At 41.9% G+C, this 18,060-nt stretch overlaps 1 protein-coding gene across 1 annotated transcript in view; it reads left to right on the top strand.

The window, feature by feature from the left end:
- The window catches only part of PLCG2 (phospholipase C gamma 2), an 85,990-nt gene that overhangs the window by 12,104 nt on the left and 55,826 nt on the right, over window positions 1-18,060 (top strand). Inside the window, exon 2 of the mRNA XM_055000409.1 lies at window positions 3,085-3,312. Within this exon, the coding sequence (XP_054856384.1) occupies window positions 3,117-3,312 (196 nt within the window). The 5' untranslated portion in view covers window positions 3,085-3,116. The remainder of the gene's footprint in view (window positions 1-3,084; window positions 3,313-18,060) is intronic.

Here is an 18,060-nt window from a genome sequence, read left to right as displayed (position 1 = left end):
AAGTTTTGTAGCTTTAGGAAGGCCACAATAGCTCTGCATACTTTTCACAGTCAGAAGGTGTTTTCTGGGTCTCTGCATTGTTTGTATTGTGAAGCACCGCGATTCACTTATGTAGCAATCACCTCTTTGACTGCAATAGCAAAGAAGAGCAGCAACGTTGACAGCAAAAGATCAAGGCTATAATTTTATGTCAAAGAGACATAAGGATTGAAATCAGCAGATGGTGCAGTGTGTGAGGTGGGTGAAAGGAAACTGGATCTGCATGAGTATTACAAGCCATTAGATAGTCTTTTGCGTGTTCAGGGCTTTCCACAGGTACCATCCTGTAAATGGGCAAAACCAGCAGCTGCTAGTACATGCACATTCTCTGTAGTGGCCCTCACTTTATGGAATGGCCTTCCTGAAGAAGTCAGGGAAGTTCCCACTCTCAAGGCTTTCTGCAAACTGTGCAAAACTGAATCAATTATTCAGGAAGGTTTACATGTGCGGTAAGGAAATGGTTCAGAGAGATGCTCTGATAAAATATGGGGACTGTAGATAATACTATTATTGTGCACTGTGTGTTGCTGTTTATGGTATGTCAGATAGCTTATGTTTCGTTTCAACATTATTTCAGCTCTGTGTCAGAGCTTGTTTTTTGCTTGTTTTCAAATTTCTGCAGTCTATGACCTATTTTATTTATTTATTTATTTTATTGCCCACCTTTCTCACTGAGATCTAAGGCGTATTATATAGTGCAAGTGAAATACAATACTGTCAACAGTTGGGACATTCACCCAGCAAATATAATAATGAACAACAGTTAGGACATTCAGTGAAACATATACAATAGGGTACAATCGGAGCAAAGAATTTGAAAATAAGCACAAAGTTAAGCATAGAGATGAAATCTTTTTGAAACTACTCATAACTAATTTACACGACATGTTAGGCAATGTAGAAACTCCCTAGTGGCACATATCTGCATCAGCATACAGTATCTAATAAGTATAGCATTTAGCCCTTGTCCCTATCAAAGCATCCCTCTGAGCTGTTTATTAAGAACGGTCCTATAATCTGGGTAGAAAGCTCTCCTCAGTAATTCAGGTTTGCATGGTTTGTGGAAGGCCAGGAGAGTGGGAGCTTTCTTGACCTCCTCAGGCACAGGTAGGCCATTCCATAAGGTGGGGGCCACCACCAAGAAAGCATGTGGGGGGGCAGCTGTTGATTTTGCCCAACTGCAGAAGTTCCTGCTCAGATGGGTGAAGCTGCCATGGCGGAATGTGGGGGGAGAGACAGTCACACAGATATGAAGGCCCAAGACCATGAAGGGTTTTAAATGTGATAGTCATGATCTTGAATTGAACCCAGTAACTGATCAGATGCCAATGAAGTGACTGCAAAATGGGAATGATATGCATGATCCGTCTAGTTCCTGAGAGTAAACAAGCTGCAGCGTTCTGCACCAGCTGGAATCTCTGAATTAGCTTTTGAGGGGAGACCTGTGTAGAGTACATTACTGTAGTCTGATGTTACTGTGGCATGAATCCAGGTGGCCAGATCAGCCGTGTCAAGGTGGGAGGCTAACTTCCAGGCTAGTCAGAATTGGGAGAAGGCCTTTTTGGCAGTTGCATTTATTTGCTTCTCTAGCAGCAGTGATGGGTGTAGTATAACCCCTAAGCTCTTAACAGAGTCAGCCAGAGTCAACTGAACCCCATCAAAGGTTGGAACGCACAGTGTCCTTTAAGATCTCTGATTTTCCAACCAGCATCACTTCTGTCTTGTCTTGGTTCAGTTTCAATTTGTTTGCTTTCAGCCAGTTAATGATAGCTGTCAAGCAGCAGTTCAGTAACTCTATTGCATCACCAGGGGATTTGGATGGCAGCTTCATAAGTCTTCCAGTGGGCTTTGTAGAATGCTCTATCAGCTATTGATTGTATTGAATTACACTGTGTAATCTGCCTTGAGTCTTAATGAGAAAGGTGGACTATAAATAACGTAAACATGAATGAATGAATGAAATGAATGAATGAATGAATATTCTACCTTATTTCCTCAGACTGCTAACAATGCAATGCCAGTTTGCTTGCAAGGACATAAAACATTACAGTTTAATTAACAAGATTTTAAAATTGTGCAGATTACAAACATAAATTTTTCATCCTGGGGAACCAGCATAGCTGGATTATGCCATCTTGGCATAAATCTGGCTGTTTTGTCAGTTCCTAACTCTAGATCGCACATCCCTAATTTAAAAGACTGAACTGTAAGGTATTACTCTTTTGTGTTGCCATAGGCTAGAGTTGACTTGGAAACTACTGGCAGACTTTAGATTTTTGTGCTACCTGGCAAGCCATACTCAGAAGGGCTTGGAGCTAGAATGCCAGTTCTGCTATGGATTATTGCATAATGCTGCAATGAAGGACAAAAAAAGAAAGAAAAGAAAAGTTGGTGTCTTATTGATAAACAGAAAAGAGTCCAGTAGCACCTTTAAGACTAACCAACTTTACTGTAGCATAAGCTTTCAAGAATCACAGTTCTCTTCTTCAGATGCATCTGAAGAAGAGAACTGTGATTCTTGAAAGTTTATGCTACAGTAAAGTTGGTTAGTCTTAAAGGTGCTACTGGACTCTTTTCTATTTTTGCTACTACAGACTAACACAGCTAACTCCTCTGGATCTTACTGATAAACTGAAGTGATTCTTGCTTTTCTCCCCTCTGTAATGCATGATGAGATTCCATAAGCACTACGTAATAAGTCAACGTTGGCTAGTATATATAACCCGCTCTGAGCCTGCTTGTGGGGACGAGTTACAAATTTAATGAAATAAACAAATAAATAAAATATTGCTTTTTCCATTAGCAGCCAAATTGCTGGTTTTTATTAAAGGCACCTAATCTAGTTAAGACATTTATGATCATCAACCAGATATTAATGAAGGCCTGCATACCTTATTCTCAAGAGTTAAAGGTATGCCAGCTAAGTTGGATTTCTTGACATTCCATTTTCTTTAAAAGGAAATACTTTTTTTGTCTTACTAGAAAAGAAAAAAAACGTGATTAAGAAGATACATCTTTGTGGTTTTTTTCTTTCTCTCCTTTCAGCCTGTTGAACACTTGTCGCTTGTACTCTAAAAATGTCCAAGAAAAGCAATGACTATGGAGTGCTGCCGGAATACGAGAAGAGTCAAATCAAAAGGACTCTGGAGCTGGGCACCGTCATGACAGTGTACAGCCTCAAGAAGAGCAGTCCAGAAAGAAGGACAATCCAAGTCATAATGGAAACCAGGCAGGTAGCCTGGAGTAAGACAGCTGACAAGATAGAAGGATTCTGTGAGTATTTGCTTAGAGGCGTTATTGCCAATTGTTGACTCTCTCGGAGTATGTTTTAAATACTATGTTTCTATGTCTCTACCATCACGGTTTATATCCCACCCTTCTTTCCTCCTAGGAAACTAGGACAATGTGCACGGTTCTACTTTTCTCTTCCATTATATCCTTATAATAATCCTCTTAAGTACATTAGGCTGAGAGTGTATGATAGGCCCAAAGTCACATAGCATGCAATCCTATGCAGAATTACTCCAGTTTGAGCCTATAGAAATCAATGGACTTGTGTATGTGTGTCAAGTGCTGTCAAGTCACAGCTGACCCATGGGGTTTTGGGGGCAAGAGATGAGCAGAGGTGGTCTGCCATTACTTACCTCTGTGTAGTGACCCTGAACTTCCTTGGTGGTCACCCATCCAAGCACTAACCAGAGCTGACTTTATTTTGCCTCTGAGATCATTTGCTTGTTAGTCTTGATTCCTACCTTCCCTTCCTCTGCTATCAACATTTATTGGGATAGGAACTTACCATCTTTTGGTATGTTAGTGTGCAAAATGACATGTATGTTATGTAATAATATGAAGCTTCTATAAGTGTCCCGGTAAGTGGTCCTGACAGGTACGGAAAATTAAAAGTTGTTTCAGGTGAAATCTCAAAAGAGACTCTGGCCAATGTGTCGTTGTTAAAATGATAACTAAAGAATTTTATGAGTTGTAGGTGTTTGAGAACAGTTTTCAGTTCTGAGACAAGAGAATCCTCTTCCTTTTGGATCCTGCAGAGGACTTTGCTGTTTGAATCAGATCTTTCTACTTTTTAAAAAAAAAAGAAGTGTCACCAAGCTGAGCTTTTCTATTAGCAAGTACTTAAATGCTAATTCCTTACTTTAGTATTTTTTTCTGTTCAGCAGCAGATTTAAAAATGAAATGCCCATAAAAATGTATACTTAATGAAAGCTGAAAATGTGTTTTTTTTTCTTTTTGCGCTAATGGGCACCCTGAAACTAGGGTTATTATGCGTGTTATCTGATACTGCCTTTCTAAGGGTTTATTATACCTTTTCCCTGCTGACTTTCTGTGGATGTGGGATGAATCAAAACATATACTTTCACAAGCCTCTGTGAAAATTGTGGACAGCTCTAAATGTTATTGAATGTTTGGTTGTTTAAAGGTTTAGTCTTTAAACATTGTTCTATTTTTATCGAGTTTGGCTTGTTCAAAATCCATAGATTTTCCCGATATACCCTTTCATATCTATCAATTTTTTACCCTGAAGTCATGAGAAATGAAGAATCCAACTATAATTTAAAAAAATAGATGCTGCAATTTTAAAAGCTTTTAAGTTGCAGTTTCTGTTTCCAAGCTATTGCAATACACTTGTGAAAATAGCAAAGACTTAGCTCATTTTGCATGAAACCAAGTTTGAAAGGCTTAGGTGGTATGGTTGGTCAATATGTGGCAAAACATGTAACATTGTTGAACGGTGGCCTGTGGGGGAAAATGGACTTTGCCTTCATAATTCAGCATTTGAATGGAAGTTTTCTAAAAAGAATTTCACAAAAACAGAGTGTTTTCCTCTGTCACCTTTTGCACTGAGAGAGGTTCATAAATATTACCCTCATTTGACCATGGCTGGTTTCAGCATCACTGGTGGGTAACTCCAACTGTTTGTTTCATAGTTGGATGCTGGTAGAGCATCTCAAGGTCTAGCACCCCCCCCCCCTTTTTAAATAACTGTTTTCTGCCCTCTTTCCTCACCAGCACACCCACCACGTTGAATAGCCCTATGTTGACATGCGTGTCCAATATATATATATATGTCCAATGGCAACTTCAGTCTTGCATCCTCAAAACAATATAGTGAGACACTTATTAGCTACACGCATTCGCTGCAAGTTCATGAAAAGTGTTTCTGTGGTTTGTACATGTCCTATAAGGTCAAGTCTCAGAGGGTCACAGGTCAGAAGTCCTGACCCAGTTCTAACCAATCTCACCCCTTGATTGGGAGGGACTTTGCACCGGAGATAGCCAGACAGTTTCCTTATTGATTAAAAACTTCTAGCTGGAGGCTGGCTGAACATGGGTGAGATGAGGCCTGGAAAGATGTTCAGAGTTGCTCATAGAAAAAGACCAACAGTACACAAAATCTAAAGTTTCAGTCTTCAGTTGTCTATGGACAGAGAGAGAGGTCTCTTTTTCAGTCCCTAAGCTTTGCATTGGAAAGCAGAGTGAAAAACAGTTCAGTTTTATACAGGAAGTAAGTGTGATGGCTGCATTAGAGAATGTATATCCTTGGTGCCTCTCTACCAAACAGAGTACCTTGTTATTGGTTCCCAGTGATCAATCAGTACATTGTATATTGTCCTGGATTGATCTCCAGTTTGTGTGACTTCCTATGCCATCCTAAGCAGAGTAACCCTATATAGGATTGGACTATGTGGGTTCTGGCAAACTCCATGAGCTCCTATCTCTCGAAAAAGGAGGAAGCCAATTCTCCTCCTGAGGAGGAGGCTCTCTTTCCTTGTTGGAAAACTGAGCGGGCTGTGTTTTCACATTAGCTGGGTAGCATGAGAGAGTCTTATCCCTGTCCTTACAAAAGGGACCCATTGATGTCCCCTAATGTACCACAGTTATCCTTGGACCCCTCATGTTTGTGAAATGCTGTAATAGAATAGTCTTAGACCCAAGTAAGTTCAGTCCGTTCCAGACCGTGAAGCTTCTTCATGGTTAATCATCTATCAAATACTTTATTTACTGCAGGATTTTAGTCCAGTGGCATCTTAGAGACCAACACGCTTTTCTGGGTATAAGCTTTCTAGAGTCAAGCTCCGTTCTTCAGATGAAGAAGGTCCCTAAGGTGCTACTGGTCTCAAATCCTGCTGTGGTACCGCAGACCAACATAGCTACCGACCTGAAATTATCTTTGTTTTCAGTGCAATCCTATGCAGAGTTACTTCAGTCTAAGCCCACTGACTTCAATGTCAGTCACGTTAGAGTGTTCATGACCAGCGTTCTGCTTATCTCGCAGTGAGAAAAATGTGCTGCTTGCACGCTACTTCACATAGAGATAGTTCTTGGGGTATTTTTTCCCCTTCCTGCCACAACGACTTGAATTCGGCAGTTTTTATTGGGCCAGTGAGTGCAGTGCAAATTTTCGCTTACCCCAATTTTCGCATCCCCAGTGCCCCCCCCCAAATGCTTGTTAGCAGTTACCACATCTGCTTTTCCAAGCAGCCATCACTTGTGATGGGGGGTTGGGGGGGGGTTGGGTTTGAATTAGAAGAGCAACATTGCTGTAGGCAGAGGCCTGCCCTGTGCAACTCAAAATAAATCTTGGAAAATCATTATTATATTTACTGTTAGATTTATGGGTGGCCTGCCTTCCTTTAAGTTAGCTAACAGTAAATTTCTGCTGCTTTGAATCCTTTCATATTTGTATATTTTATTTGGGATACTTGCATGCTGCCTTTCTATATAAAAATGCTCAGGGTTTAAAATTTATTGCGCTGTACACTTGGTGGATATTTTGCAGGTTTTTTTTTTTAATAGTTTGGCTTTACTTGGTGTTAAGCTTGGATAATCAGCTTACACATTGCTCAGAGATGTGAAATATGTATGTATACTGTTTGTTTTCTGGTTTACTTTTGATTTTTACACTTTGGGTGAATGGACGCTTGGTTAGGCAGTTTTGTAGATGCCCAGAATCTGCCTCTAAATCTTGGTAGCTCACCGAAACTTTTTAAAAAGAGCAACTTTGAAATACAGAGTTTGGTTTTGTTGTATTTATTTTATGGCTTTCTGATGTTAAAGCTTTCTTGCAGGTGAAGTCGTGCGGAGGCTGAACGTTCTCAATTTCAAACCCTTTCTGTTTCAGGCCTTTCCCTGTGAGTTGGACACACGTTTCCCTTGATGTGTGATTTAAATTGTTTACACAAGGAGAAATTTTTTTCTCTCTCCTCAAAATATCTAGGAAAGCGCTTTCCGCTTTTACCTTGAATCCAAGTTGTTCATAGCGTCTTCTGTTTTTTTGAAATTAAATGTTGATATGTCAACATAAGATCATTAGACCACGTTCTGCATTAAGTAAATCACTACAGTTTTCTTGACTTCAGTGGAACTAAATTTAGCTTTGTGTTCTGTATATTGCCACAGCAGGAGAAGATTGCTCTTTCTTCTGTCCTGAAGGAAGAATGCTGGTTTGTTTAAGGAAAGACAAGACCTTTCCTGTGCAGCCTAAGTGTGTGGCTGCCTTGTAATAAAACCATCCTGGCTAGTTTGGGAAGCTGTACATTCTAATAAGGGCTTTGTTATTTTCTTACAATAAAGGAGAATTGATATTTTCAGAGGATGAATTCAGCAACCAGGCTCAAAGTCCACATTTCTACAATGGGATCATAGGACATGCAGCTTAAACAAGAGCTGTCTAGAGGGTGAAAGATAGGAGAGGAAACAAACTTAATCTTTTTTCTCTTACGTGCATCTCATGTGAATGGACTGTGTGTGAAGGAGCCTCGCTGGAGAAGCTCCTTACACTGCCCTTTTCTTGTATTACTCAACAAAGGATTCACAAAAAAGGAGAAATAAGACGGCCAATAGGCTTCACGTGTTACAGTACACATTTAGAATCTTATCGCTGTGGTTCTCCGCTTCCCCCCATATGTGCATTTTTGCAACAGAACGAAAAGAGGCATTGCTGCCAAGCAAGCTGGCGGTAGCTACACACCTGTTTATGCTTTGATAAATGTGGCCTGACATTGCATCTCAGAAGCATAAATGATCTTAGGCTTAAGTTCATCAGCCAAGCAATGGAAAAGAGGGCGAAAATAAGCCACTTTTTTGTTTTTCCTGAACAGTCATTTCCTTACTTCTGCCTTAATGGATGATTCATGACAGTGCAAACTTGCACTTGGTTTGATTCACTGGACCTTCTACCCAGGACATGGAAAACAGTGTTTCTGTTACACAGAGCCCTGGAGGTTTTTTGTTTTCCTCTGGCCATAGAGCAGTGGGAACTGGGAGAGTGGGGGCGGGGAGGTAGCTGTGAATTTCCTGCATTGTGCAGAGGGTTGGACTAGATGATCCTTGGGTGTCCATCCAGCTCTCTGTTTCTGTCTGTTCTGTTAGAATCAGGGCTCTTTTATCTATTCAATAAAATTGTTTTCAATAGATTAAATGGTACTTTTCCAATTAATCAGAGCAGCATTTTTCAAACTTAAAAATAATTCACATTTCTTGAATCTTAGTCCTATTTTAGAATAAGTAGACAGGTTAGGAGGAGTATTGTTCATCTCTTTGGGATAGATAGGTCTGCTGTTTGCCTGCTTCAGGTGGGTAAACCTGCACCCTCAGCCCCTGTTCCCCACCCTTGAGAAACTGAGGAGCGGGAGATTAAATGGCTGGAAAATGGCCTCCAAACTGATGCTCTAGGAATCTAGGAATTTCCCCATGTCTCCACCATAGAGACTGAGGAAAATTCCTAGAATCCTGAAAGTGATGCCAAATTCCCTCCCCAGCACTGTCCTCAAAATTTCCCAGCACTTACTGAGGCAGTTCTGGCAACCCTAGGGTTAGGGCAGTTTATAAATAAAGTCAAGCCTCCAGTAGAAGCAGCTTTAGGTCTTAATACAGAACAAAGCAACCATTTCCTGTTCCTTTTGCACAGCTGAGCTCCACAAATGTATCAGGGTTTCTACTGCCTCTGTTGCTTAGTACTAGTGAAAATTTGTCACTAATAATAAGGAAATGCAGTGCCCAAATCCAGTTAGTTTTCAAGCTATTGCAAATTCTTTCTGTGTCTGTGACACCTGTTCCATAACGGCATTAGGGGTTATGTTTATAATACATTAGATGTTCTAAGGCAATAGTGACATAACAAACATTGTTCAAATTGATAAATCTTGTTGGCATTCTAGGAGCTCAGTCCTTGTCCTGTTTACTCTGAAGTAAGTCCTGCTGACTTCATTCAGACTTGTTCTGGGGAAAGTGTGCAAATAATTTCAGTCATGCTTATGTATGTCTTGAATACTCTATAGTTTGCCATGTGATTGTGGCTTTAATAATTCATCTTAGCAAGTGCTCAATTTTTTTTCTGCTGCAGTTTGCAAATCTTGCCAATTCTTCAACTTTCAGAGGAAAGGTTCCCTTGCTGTGTTGCTACAAATGCTTACTTCTGACCAGGGTTCATTTAGTAGAAAAAGAGCGGGAGGAACTTATTAGCATAACTCATTAGCATAACCATTAGCATATGACACGCCCCTTGCCATCACCAGAAGTGTGTCATTGGCATAACTGATTTGCATATGCCACACCCCCTGACATCCCCTGTCCTGGCTGTTTTGGACCCAATCCTGGCCATTCAGGGCTGAAATTGGGCCCAAAATGGCAAAAAGGGGCTGAAGGCCAAAAAGGGGCCCAAAATGGTCAAGATTGGGCCACTGCTGAGTGGGAGAGTGATCCACCACCCATCAGAGGCCCGATCCAGGCCATTTTGGCCCCAATCCAGGCTAAAACGGGCCCAAAATGGCCGAGAGCCAGGTGGGTAGGGCCACCTTATGTGACCTCTTTGGGGAACTGCTGGAACTGCGTTCCGGTGCGTTCCCCCTTGAAATGAGCCCTGACTCTTCCTCCCTGCCACCAAAGGCTAAAATTAATTGCTTCAAACCTTATGGAAAAAGAGGTGAACATTTGCATGATTGCTCTGTGTTAGGTGTGTTTGCAGCATCATCTGATTCTCATGCTGGTTTAAGCCAGCCTCACCAGTAATTTGTTGGTCCCTAACTATCTAATTAAAAACAAGACTGAAATCCATATAATACCTTTTATTAGGACGTGCCAAATCGACTAATTTAGGCCTTGTTCAGATCTAACTCTCTGGGTACAAACTTCAGCCTTCTGTGCATGCTCTACCATGAAAGGGAAATAGGATTGCCTGGCAACTGGCAGGAGGGTTGGGAGAAGGGACATGGTGGGAGTGTTGCAAGTACAATGACGACACTTATGGGGAAAACCTGGAAGTAATGGTGGTAGCTCTAGAAATCACTGGAAACTCTATGGTATGCCTGGCTGATCGAGACTCTCCTGACCACAAAATCAGATATTTTGTGCTATTTTTCCATATCGTTTTTCTCACTTTCCCACTTCTACCTTCCCATCCACCTATTGTAACCAATTGCTTTGGTTGTTGATGGTCTAAGCTCTCCTATAGCCCCTATTGTCACATGTTTTATTGGTAAGTTGTTTGTCAGGACTCAGTAGTTTGGCCATAGCAGAAAAGATTCTGGCTTTTAAATGCCGCCTCTGGCCAAATCTTGCAACCTAAGTTACTAGAACAGTGATCTTTAGCATGGTGCTTGCGGGTGGTGCCCACTGATGTTCTGCCAGTCGTCCACTAACATCTTTCCTAAAACAAAGAATCAATTCTGGCTTTCTTCCATCTTAATGGAACAGGAGGTAATTCTGAAGAGCCAGGAGGCAGCATCTTTGAGTCTAAGGGGATCACCCATTCAGAAGCGGTTGCCTGCACCATTGCAGGATACTGAGCTCACAACCTTCTAACATGTTGTGGAAGTCCCAAATGTTTTGTGATTAGACCCGGCCCCCATGACAGTCATTTTGTTGTATCGTTGTATTCTCAAAATTTCCAAAATGACCACCAGCTCAACAAGGTTGGGATTGGGAACCCCTGTACTAAAAGCTCATCATGTCCAGGCATGACAGCAATGTGCCTTGAGAAAGTTAGTTTGACTAACCTTGCAAAAGTACACTTTTTTTTGGTTCTAAAATAGACAGTTTCAGTTCTGACCCATGGGACGACTTGGGCGCGCCATTGTGTGTCTCTTCAGTTGAGTATTTAGAGTTTGGTTTCTGTGGTCACACAAGAGGATCAACATGTGCGGCCACAGAACTGCTTGGAGGTCTGTTAGCCAGTTTAGCTGTTCATTTCCTCTGCATGTAATGCTAACCTACCTAGGCCAGACTTCCTGTTATGGCCAATCGGTGGAGGAAGGATGGAGTGAAATGAGCTTAAATTCTAAAATGTACTCTGCTCCGAGGCTTGGTTCTGACACATTCAAAACAGCCACATCTTCTGTTGACTTGTTTCATTTTCCCAAAATGAAAAGGTCCGCTCATTTCTAGTTTTATGTTGCATACTTTGAGGGTGGGAACTTGGAGTGTAGTTCTAAGCAGAGTGACACTTTTCTAAATCCATTGACTTAGGATTCCATGGCTGTGGTTAAGAAATGGATAGTGGGCTGACGGATCACCTCTTTGTCCTCTCTAGGGAAATTTCACCCTCTACCTTTCACTTGGTGGCTCTAACTCCGTGGTTAAGGTTCATGTCTGCGATGACCTTAATGCTATTTAAGGTTCTGCTGAAGCTGCCCTATACTCAACCAGACCATTGGTCCATTGAGGTCAGTGTTGTCTACTCAAGTGGCTCTTGAAGGTCTCAGGCAGAGGTGTTTCACACACCTTCTGTCTGGTCCTTTTAACTGGAGATGCTGGGGATTGAACCTGCGATCTTCTGCCTGCCAAGCAGATGCTCTACTACTGAATCATGGCCCCCTTTCTTGATCAGCAGTTGAAACCCAGTAGAGAGTCTGAACTTGAAAGGTTAGCAGTTGGAGAGGGGGAAGAAAGTGCACCGATTCTGCAGCCCTTTCCCAAGCTCTTACCCTAGGGTCTTTTCACACGGAGCTTTTCCCTCTATTTGGATATCAACCTGCAGCAATTTTCCTCATGTCCACATTTTCCATTCGTCACCTTTCCATGTTCTCCTCATTTCTCTGTGCATTTCCAAATCACATTTGATCCTATTTGAGATGGTACAAAGAAACGGCGAAGACATCATGAAAAGACAATAAATGAAAGATGAGTATGGGAGGGATCTCAGAGGAAAAATTGCAGCACGTCGACCCCAAAATGGTGGGGAAAGTTCTGTGTGAAAAGCCCCCAAGCTAAAGAGATTGTGATGTTGTATCTGCACCAGTCCCCCATGTGTGTTCAGGATCTGGGTTGCACCAGTGTTACTGCAAAAAAATTATTTTTATCCCACCCTCTTTCTAGGGAGCTCAGGACAGCATATTTAATGTTCTTCCACCATTTTATCCTCACAGCAAACCTGTGAGTTGCATTAGGGTCACTTGTTGGGTTTCATGGCAGAGCAGAGATTTAAGCTTCCTTAGTCATAGATCAGTGCTCTAACTACTACATAGTGGCTTTTCTAAGAGCCAGACTACAAGTGACGTCTTACACAGGTTGGACACTAGTTGGCTTCCCTCAAGTTTTGATGGGAAATGTAGGCATCCTGGGCCGATTCCAGACGGCCCTCTGCCTCCTGAAACGTTGCGCGTCGTCGCACGGAAAACGCGAAATATCGCGAGGTCGCGCAAAACTCGTGCGAGAAAATGCGATATTTCGCGTTTTCCGCGCGACGACGTGCAACGTTTCGGGAGGCAGAGGGCCGTCTGGAATCGGCCCTGGTCTTGCAGCTGTAATGGAGAGCCAAGCTGTAAAACCAGGGCGCCTACATTTCCCATCAAAACTTGAGGGAAGCTGACAAGTGTCCAACCTGTGTAAGGCGTCACTTGTAGTTTGGCTCTGAGAAAAGAGTCTTCCACCATTTAAATGTCCTTCTGAACAAAGCATTGCTTGTCTTCTGGTAATGCACCTTTGAGATACTAGAATTTTTAAATAGCTACTACTACAGGGTGCGCATGATTAACTAGAAGGCGCTTCATGCATTTATCTTGAACTTGACTGTGTTTGCAAGTTTCCTGTAAGAATTTTTCTACGAATCCTGTTTTATTATTTAGCCTGGGCAGCCTGATTGGACCCCTTAATAAAATGTAGATTCAGGAACTCAACTCTTATCTAGTTGTTCTACTTTTGATTGTAAAGGTTTTTAGCTATCAGAATCAACTTAGGTAGTAAAAATCCTGCTAAGGAAATCCAAATTGTGCGCTCAAAATAACTTAGGCAAATGAGCAACGTACATGAAACATGCTTCATGTGCATGCTCTTAAGTGGAACCACATATCAAAGTTTTTGCAGGAAGTGATAACAGGGAACAGTTTGCTGTCTGGCAGAAAGAGCACAAATGAGTGGTAATCTACATGTTCAAATAGGGTGAAAATGATTGGAGATTATTCAGGAGGAACACACACCACAATGGGCACTAGCGCAGTGGACAGTTGGTCTTCATAAAGGATTGGGTCTAGTGGAAAGCAGAACGTACTTAGTGTGGGGCTGCAACAACTCACAGAACTTTAATAAAATGTTTGACAAAATACGAGAGTGCATATGGAGCAAAGGAATGTACAATAGACAGGGTGCACAGTTATAATTAATTTGCCTTTGAAATCGTATCGAGAAATAGCTTGCGCTGTTTCTCTTGCATGCACAGAAAAGATAGAAGGGATACAGTCACTTTCATGACAGTCTGTGGCCTTTTCTGCGCCCTCCCTTCCCAATTGCACATTGCTATTCTACTCTAGATTGCACAGTGCTGCACATTGCTATTCTACTCTAGATTGCACAGTGCTGCACATTGCTATTCTACTCTAGATTGCACAGTGCTGCACATTGCTATTCTACTCTAGATTGCACAGTGCTGCACATTGCTATTCTACCCACCCTGAGCTGGCTTGCGGAGAGGGCGGGATATAAATATAATAAATAATAATAATAGATAGGGTCCAAACATATAGAGGGCTGGGAGGCATGGGATGGAAGAGGGCAAGGGGACTGCAGTGGGATCGGCTAACAGTAGCACTGACCACATTGGTTGAGGGTTCTGAGACCAGGCGGGAGCCCAGAGTGATTAAAGCAAGAAGGAATCTATAGCTTTCATTTTCATGGCGCTGCCCATTTTTTGGCTACCCTGTGACCAACATTTTTATTTATTTACATTGTTGTTGTTTTTTAACTTTTTATTTTTGGAATTTTTACAATTAAACAACACTAATAAGAAACAACAGAAACAACGACAATAATAACAAGGTCACTACAGCTCATTGTGAAATAATAATACCCTTCCACCCTTTGCTTGGTACATAGTCAAATTAACACTGCAATCCTAAGGAGAGTTACTCCAGTTTAAGCCCATTGATTTCAATGGGCTTAGACTGCAGTAACTCTTCTTAGGATTGCACTGTTAGTATATCAGGCACGTATTTAAGACAAGGTGCAAATATATATGCTCTGTACAATTTACATTGTTTATAGTCCGCCTTTCTCACTGAGGCTCAAGGTAGATTACACAATGCAAGTCATTATAGTCAATATCAAAGGCATTTCAGCAAACATGTAATGGTTATATTATATATACATGCAGATTTGCAAAGATTTAAAAACCAGCAGAAATCCAGAGCTGAAATAATGTTGAAATAGAGCATAAGCAATTCCGCGAATGACATATTAAACAACATAGGAGCTACCCAGTAAGATTATACGTATAGCAGAAGTGGTGAAGTGTATGGTCCCTCAAAATTTACAGCAATAGTAGTAAAATTTGTGGTTCTTCCTTATCCCTTTACTGATGAGTTCCCTTTCCCTCTACTGATGGATCTCTTGAGACCACTTCTTTACGGTACAGCCCTCCCATCTGTGTAAAAAGCCCTCTTGAATAAATCAGTTTCGCATCGTTGGCGGAAGGCCAAGAGAGTGGAAGCTTTCCTAAGCTCCTCAAGTAGACCATTCCACAAGGTGGGGGCCACCACAGAGAATGCACATTACAGGCAGTTGTTGATTTTGCCCATGTGCAAGTTGGCACCTGCAGACGGCCCTGTTCAGATGAGCGAAGCTGCCGTGGTGGAATATAAGGAGAGAGTTGGTCCTGTAGATAGGATGGACCAAGGCTGTGAAGAGTGCTAGCCAATACCTTGAATTGGGCTTAGTAACTGATAGGTAGCCAGTGAAGTGGCTGTAGAATGGGAGTAATATTCATGGTGCTCCTAGTTCCCAATAATAGCCACGCTGCAGCGCTCTGCATGAACTGGAGTCTCTGCGTTAACTTAGAGAGAAGTCCTATGTACAGTGCATTACAGTAGTCAAGTCTTGATGTTCCCATGGTATGGATCCAGGTGGCCAGATCGGCTATTTCAGGATAGGGGGCCATCTTCCAGGCTAGACTACGTTTGTGGAAAGCGTTTTTTTGCAGCTTCCTTAATATGCTTTTCTAGCAAAAGTGCTGGATCCGGTATATCATGTGACAGGTGTTTATATTGATCGCTGATCTTCTGTGGCTTTTGAAGCAGGTAACTGATCTCTGCTTGTAGGAATGAACTGCTTTGCCTCCCTGAAGATAGTTTCAGATGGGTAGCTGTGTTGGTTTGCAGTGGAAGAGCAAGTTTTGAGTCTGGTAGCGCCATAAAAACCATCAAGATTTTCAGGCGATAAGCTTTTGAGAGTCAGATCTCCCTTCATCAGATATCTGGAGTCTGGACTTGAATCTTGCTGCTTTGCCTCCAGCACTTGAATGGCGGCGGGTGCTGGGGGGAGGAAAGCAAGATATCATTTCAGAAGAAATTCGGAATGGGAACATAGTTTTGCTTTAGCAGATCGCTGAAGATAATCATTACAGCCCAGTGCTGAGGCCCACCACATTCCTAGGCTGTTTCAGAATTAACACCACAGGATTTCAATCTTGGAGGGAGATTTGATATTCAAATACTTAGTGGGAAGTTGCAAGAGTAAGGCTATTGTTCCAGCCCCTCTCCCCCAGGGGCAGTGAGGGAGATTTGCAACAAGGAACAATGGACTTTTAATCTTGTGCTTCTGTTTTGCACACTTTCCACTGTTTTAGGGGCCGAGTAATGGAAATAATGATCAGGTTGACTCTTTCAAAGAACAAAAACCTGCATTCTTTAGAATGACTGCAATGCAAACGTGACCTGAAGATCAAATGTCAGGCTGACCGCACCTTGTGTTACTGCTTTAGATATTGGGATGCTAGTGGAGGCTTCAGTACTGGCCTGTCCCCAGTGAGGAATGGGTGTTTGTGTGCATCTGGTGGAACCAGAGTTCCCCGGCTTTTGTCAGTTTGTTTTTACGAACAGCTGTGGCCATTCCTTGCCAAACTGTTTCGTGTAGGTGCTCGAAGGCTAGGGTGCTTTGATTTATTTATTTATTTTATTGTATTTATATTCCGCCCTCCCCGCAAGCAGGTTGATGGCTCTTGGGATGAGAGGCAAGTAGGATTGCCAACCCCAGCTTGGGCATTTTGTGGAGATTCGGGGGCAGTGCCTGGGAAGGGTGGAGTTTGGAGATTAAGCTCTTCAGTGCCATAGAATATGCCCTCCAAAGCTGCCATTTTCATCAGGGGAACTGATCTTTGAAGGCTGTTATAATTCCAGGAGACCTCCAGGACCCACTTGGATGTTGGCAACCCTAGGTGCAAGGAGATGATTGTTGCAGTTTTTCCTCCATCTCGTTTCTGTCAAAAGCCTTTTAGCTCTGGTGTTATAGAGCTATCTTTGGGATATCAATAAAGGGCAGTGACCTGTCAATGATTAGAGTATCTTCCACTGTGGGGCTGCCATTTGGCCCTGGGTACCATAATATCATGGGGCCATCTCTATCTAGAGCAAGATCTAGACAGAGATCTTTTGTGATCTCTGGGAGACCCCATTTTGGGAGTCTTATACTCGAATACATACAACAATTCAAAGTCGGTATGATTTTTTTTTAGCTACAATAATCAAATCCAAACCTTTAACTTTATTTATATTCAGCCTATCTCGCTGAGACTTAAAGCAGATTTCAAAATATAAAAATCATTTCCAATAAATAAAAACTTCCAATAAAAATACAGAAGGGCAAGCATTACAAGATGTAGAAAGTGAAGTACAATGGTAGAAGATAGTGCACTAAAAGGAAGGTGATTTCATTTACAATAGACTACAATCCTCTCCCTTATATAAGCGGTCCATTCTACTACAGTTCTAATCCCTTGATTTAAAAAGATGCCCTTCTGGACATTTGTGGTTTGTGTCTTCTGCAAAGTGATAGACGTGTGTGGGCTTTCCTGACCTTTTCAGTCAGGCCATTCCACAAAGTCAAGTTTATGAGTACAGAATTATTCCATACTAAGAAATACATACTTCCCCTATTTGCTTATTCTTCAACAGCAGTCTTCAAAATACTGAAACCCTGAGTTATGGTGTCTTGAGAGCCCTATGGAGGCCTGGGTTCAAATCCCTACTCTGTGATGAACTTCATTGGGTGACCTTGGGCCAGTTGCATTCTCTCATGGTCTGGGCAGCGCTACCCTGAGCAACTCAGAGGAACAGTAGGATCTCAGTAATACACCCTTCTTCCTTTAACACACTCTTCCACCTTTAATGCTGTTACTGTGGCCCACCTTCCACATGCAGCTATATTAAGTAATGGAATACTGAGGTGGTAGAATGATCTAAAGGGAGGGAAACTGGCATGGTATAACCCTATCTCGTCAGATCTCGGAAACTAAGCAGGTTCGGTACTTGGATGGGGAGATCACCAAGGAAGATGATGAAACAATCTCATGCCTGCTTCCCCACACACCAAAGTTTGTTCAGATTGGTTCAATCTGTGCCTTACAATATCACTGTGGGTCAGTAGATGAGATTCATCTTTTGCCAGATTTGTTCAAGCGTTACTTATTGAATTACTCTTTTAGCTATTTTGGCAAGTCTTTGTGCTTTACCTTAGAGACCAGTTTATGAACACCTGCCAAAGTTGTCTAAATAAAGGCTGTGGAGAAAATTCAGGGCGCGA

The sequence above is a fragment of the Eublepharis macularius genome, chromosome 16 (genome assembly GCF_028583425.1).
Source record: "Eublepharis macularius isolate TG4126 chromosome 16, MPM_Emac_v1.0, whole genome shotgun sequence".
In the NCBI taxonomy this organism is placed as follows: domain Eukaryota; kingdom Metazoa; phylum Chordata; class Lepidosauria; order Squamata; family Eublepharidae; genus Eublepharis; species Eublepharis macularius.
Note: the sequence above shows the minus strand (reverse complement) of the source record. Positions and strands in the feature narration are given on the sequence as shown.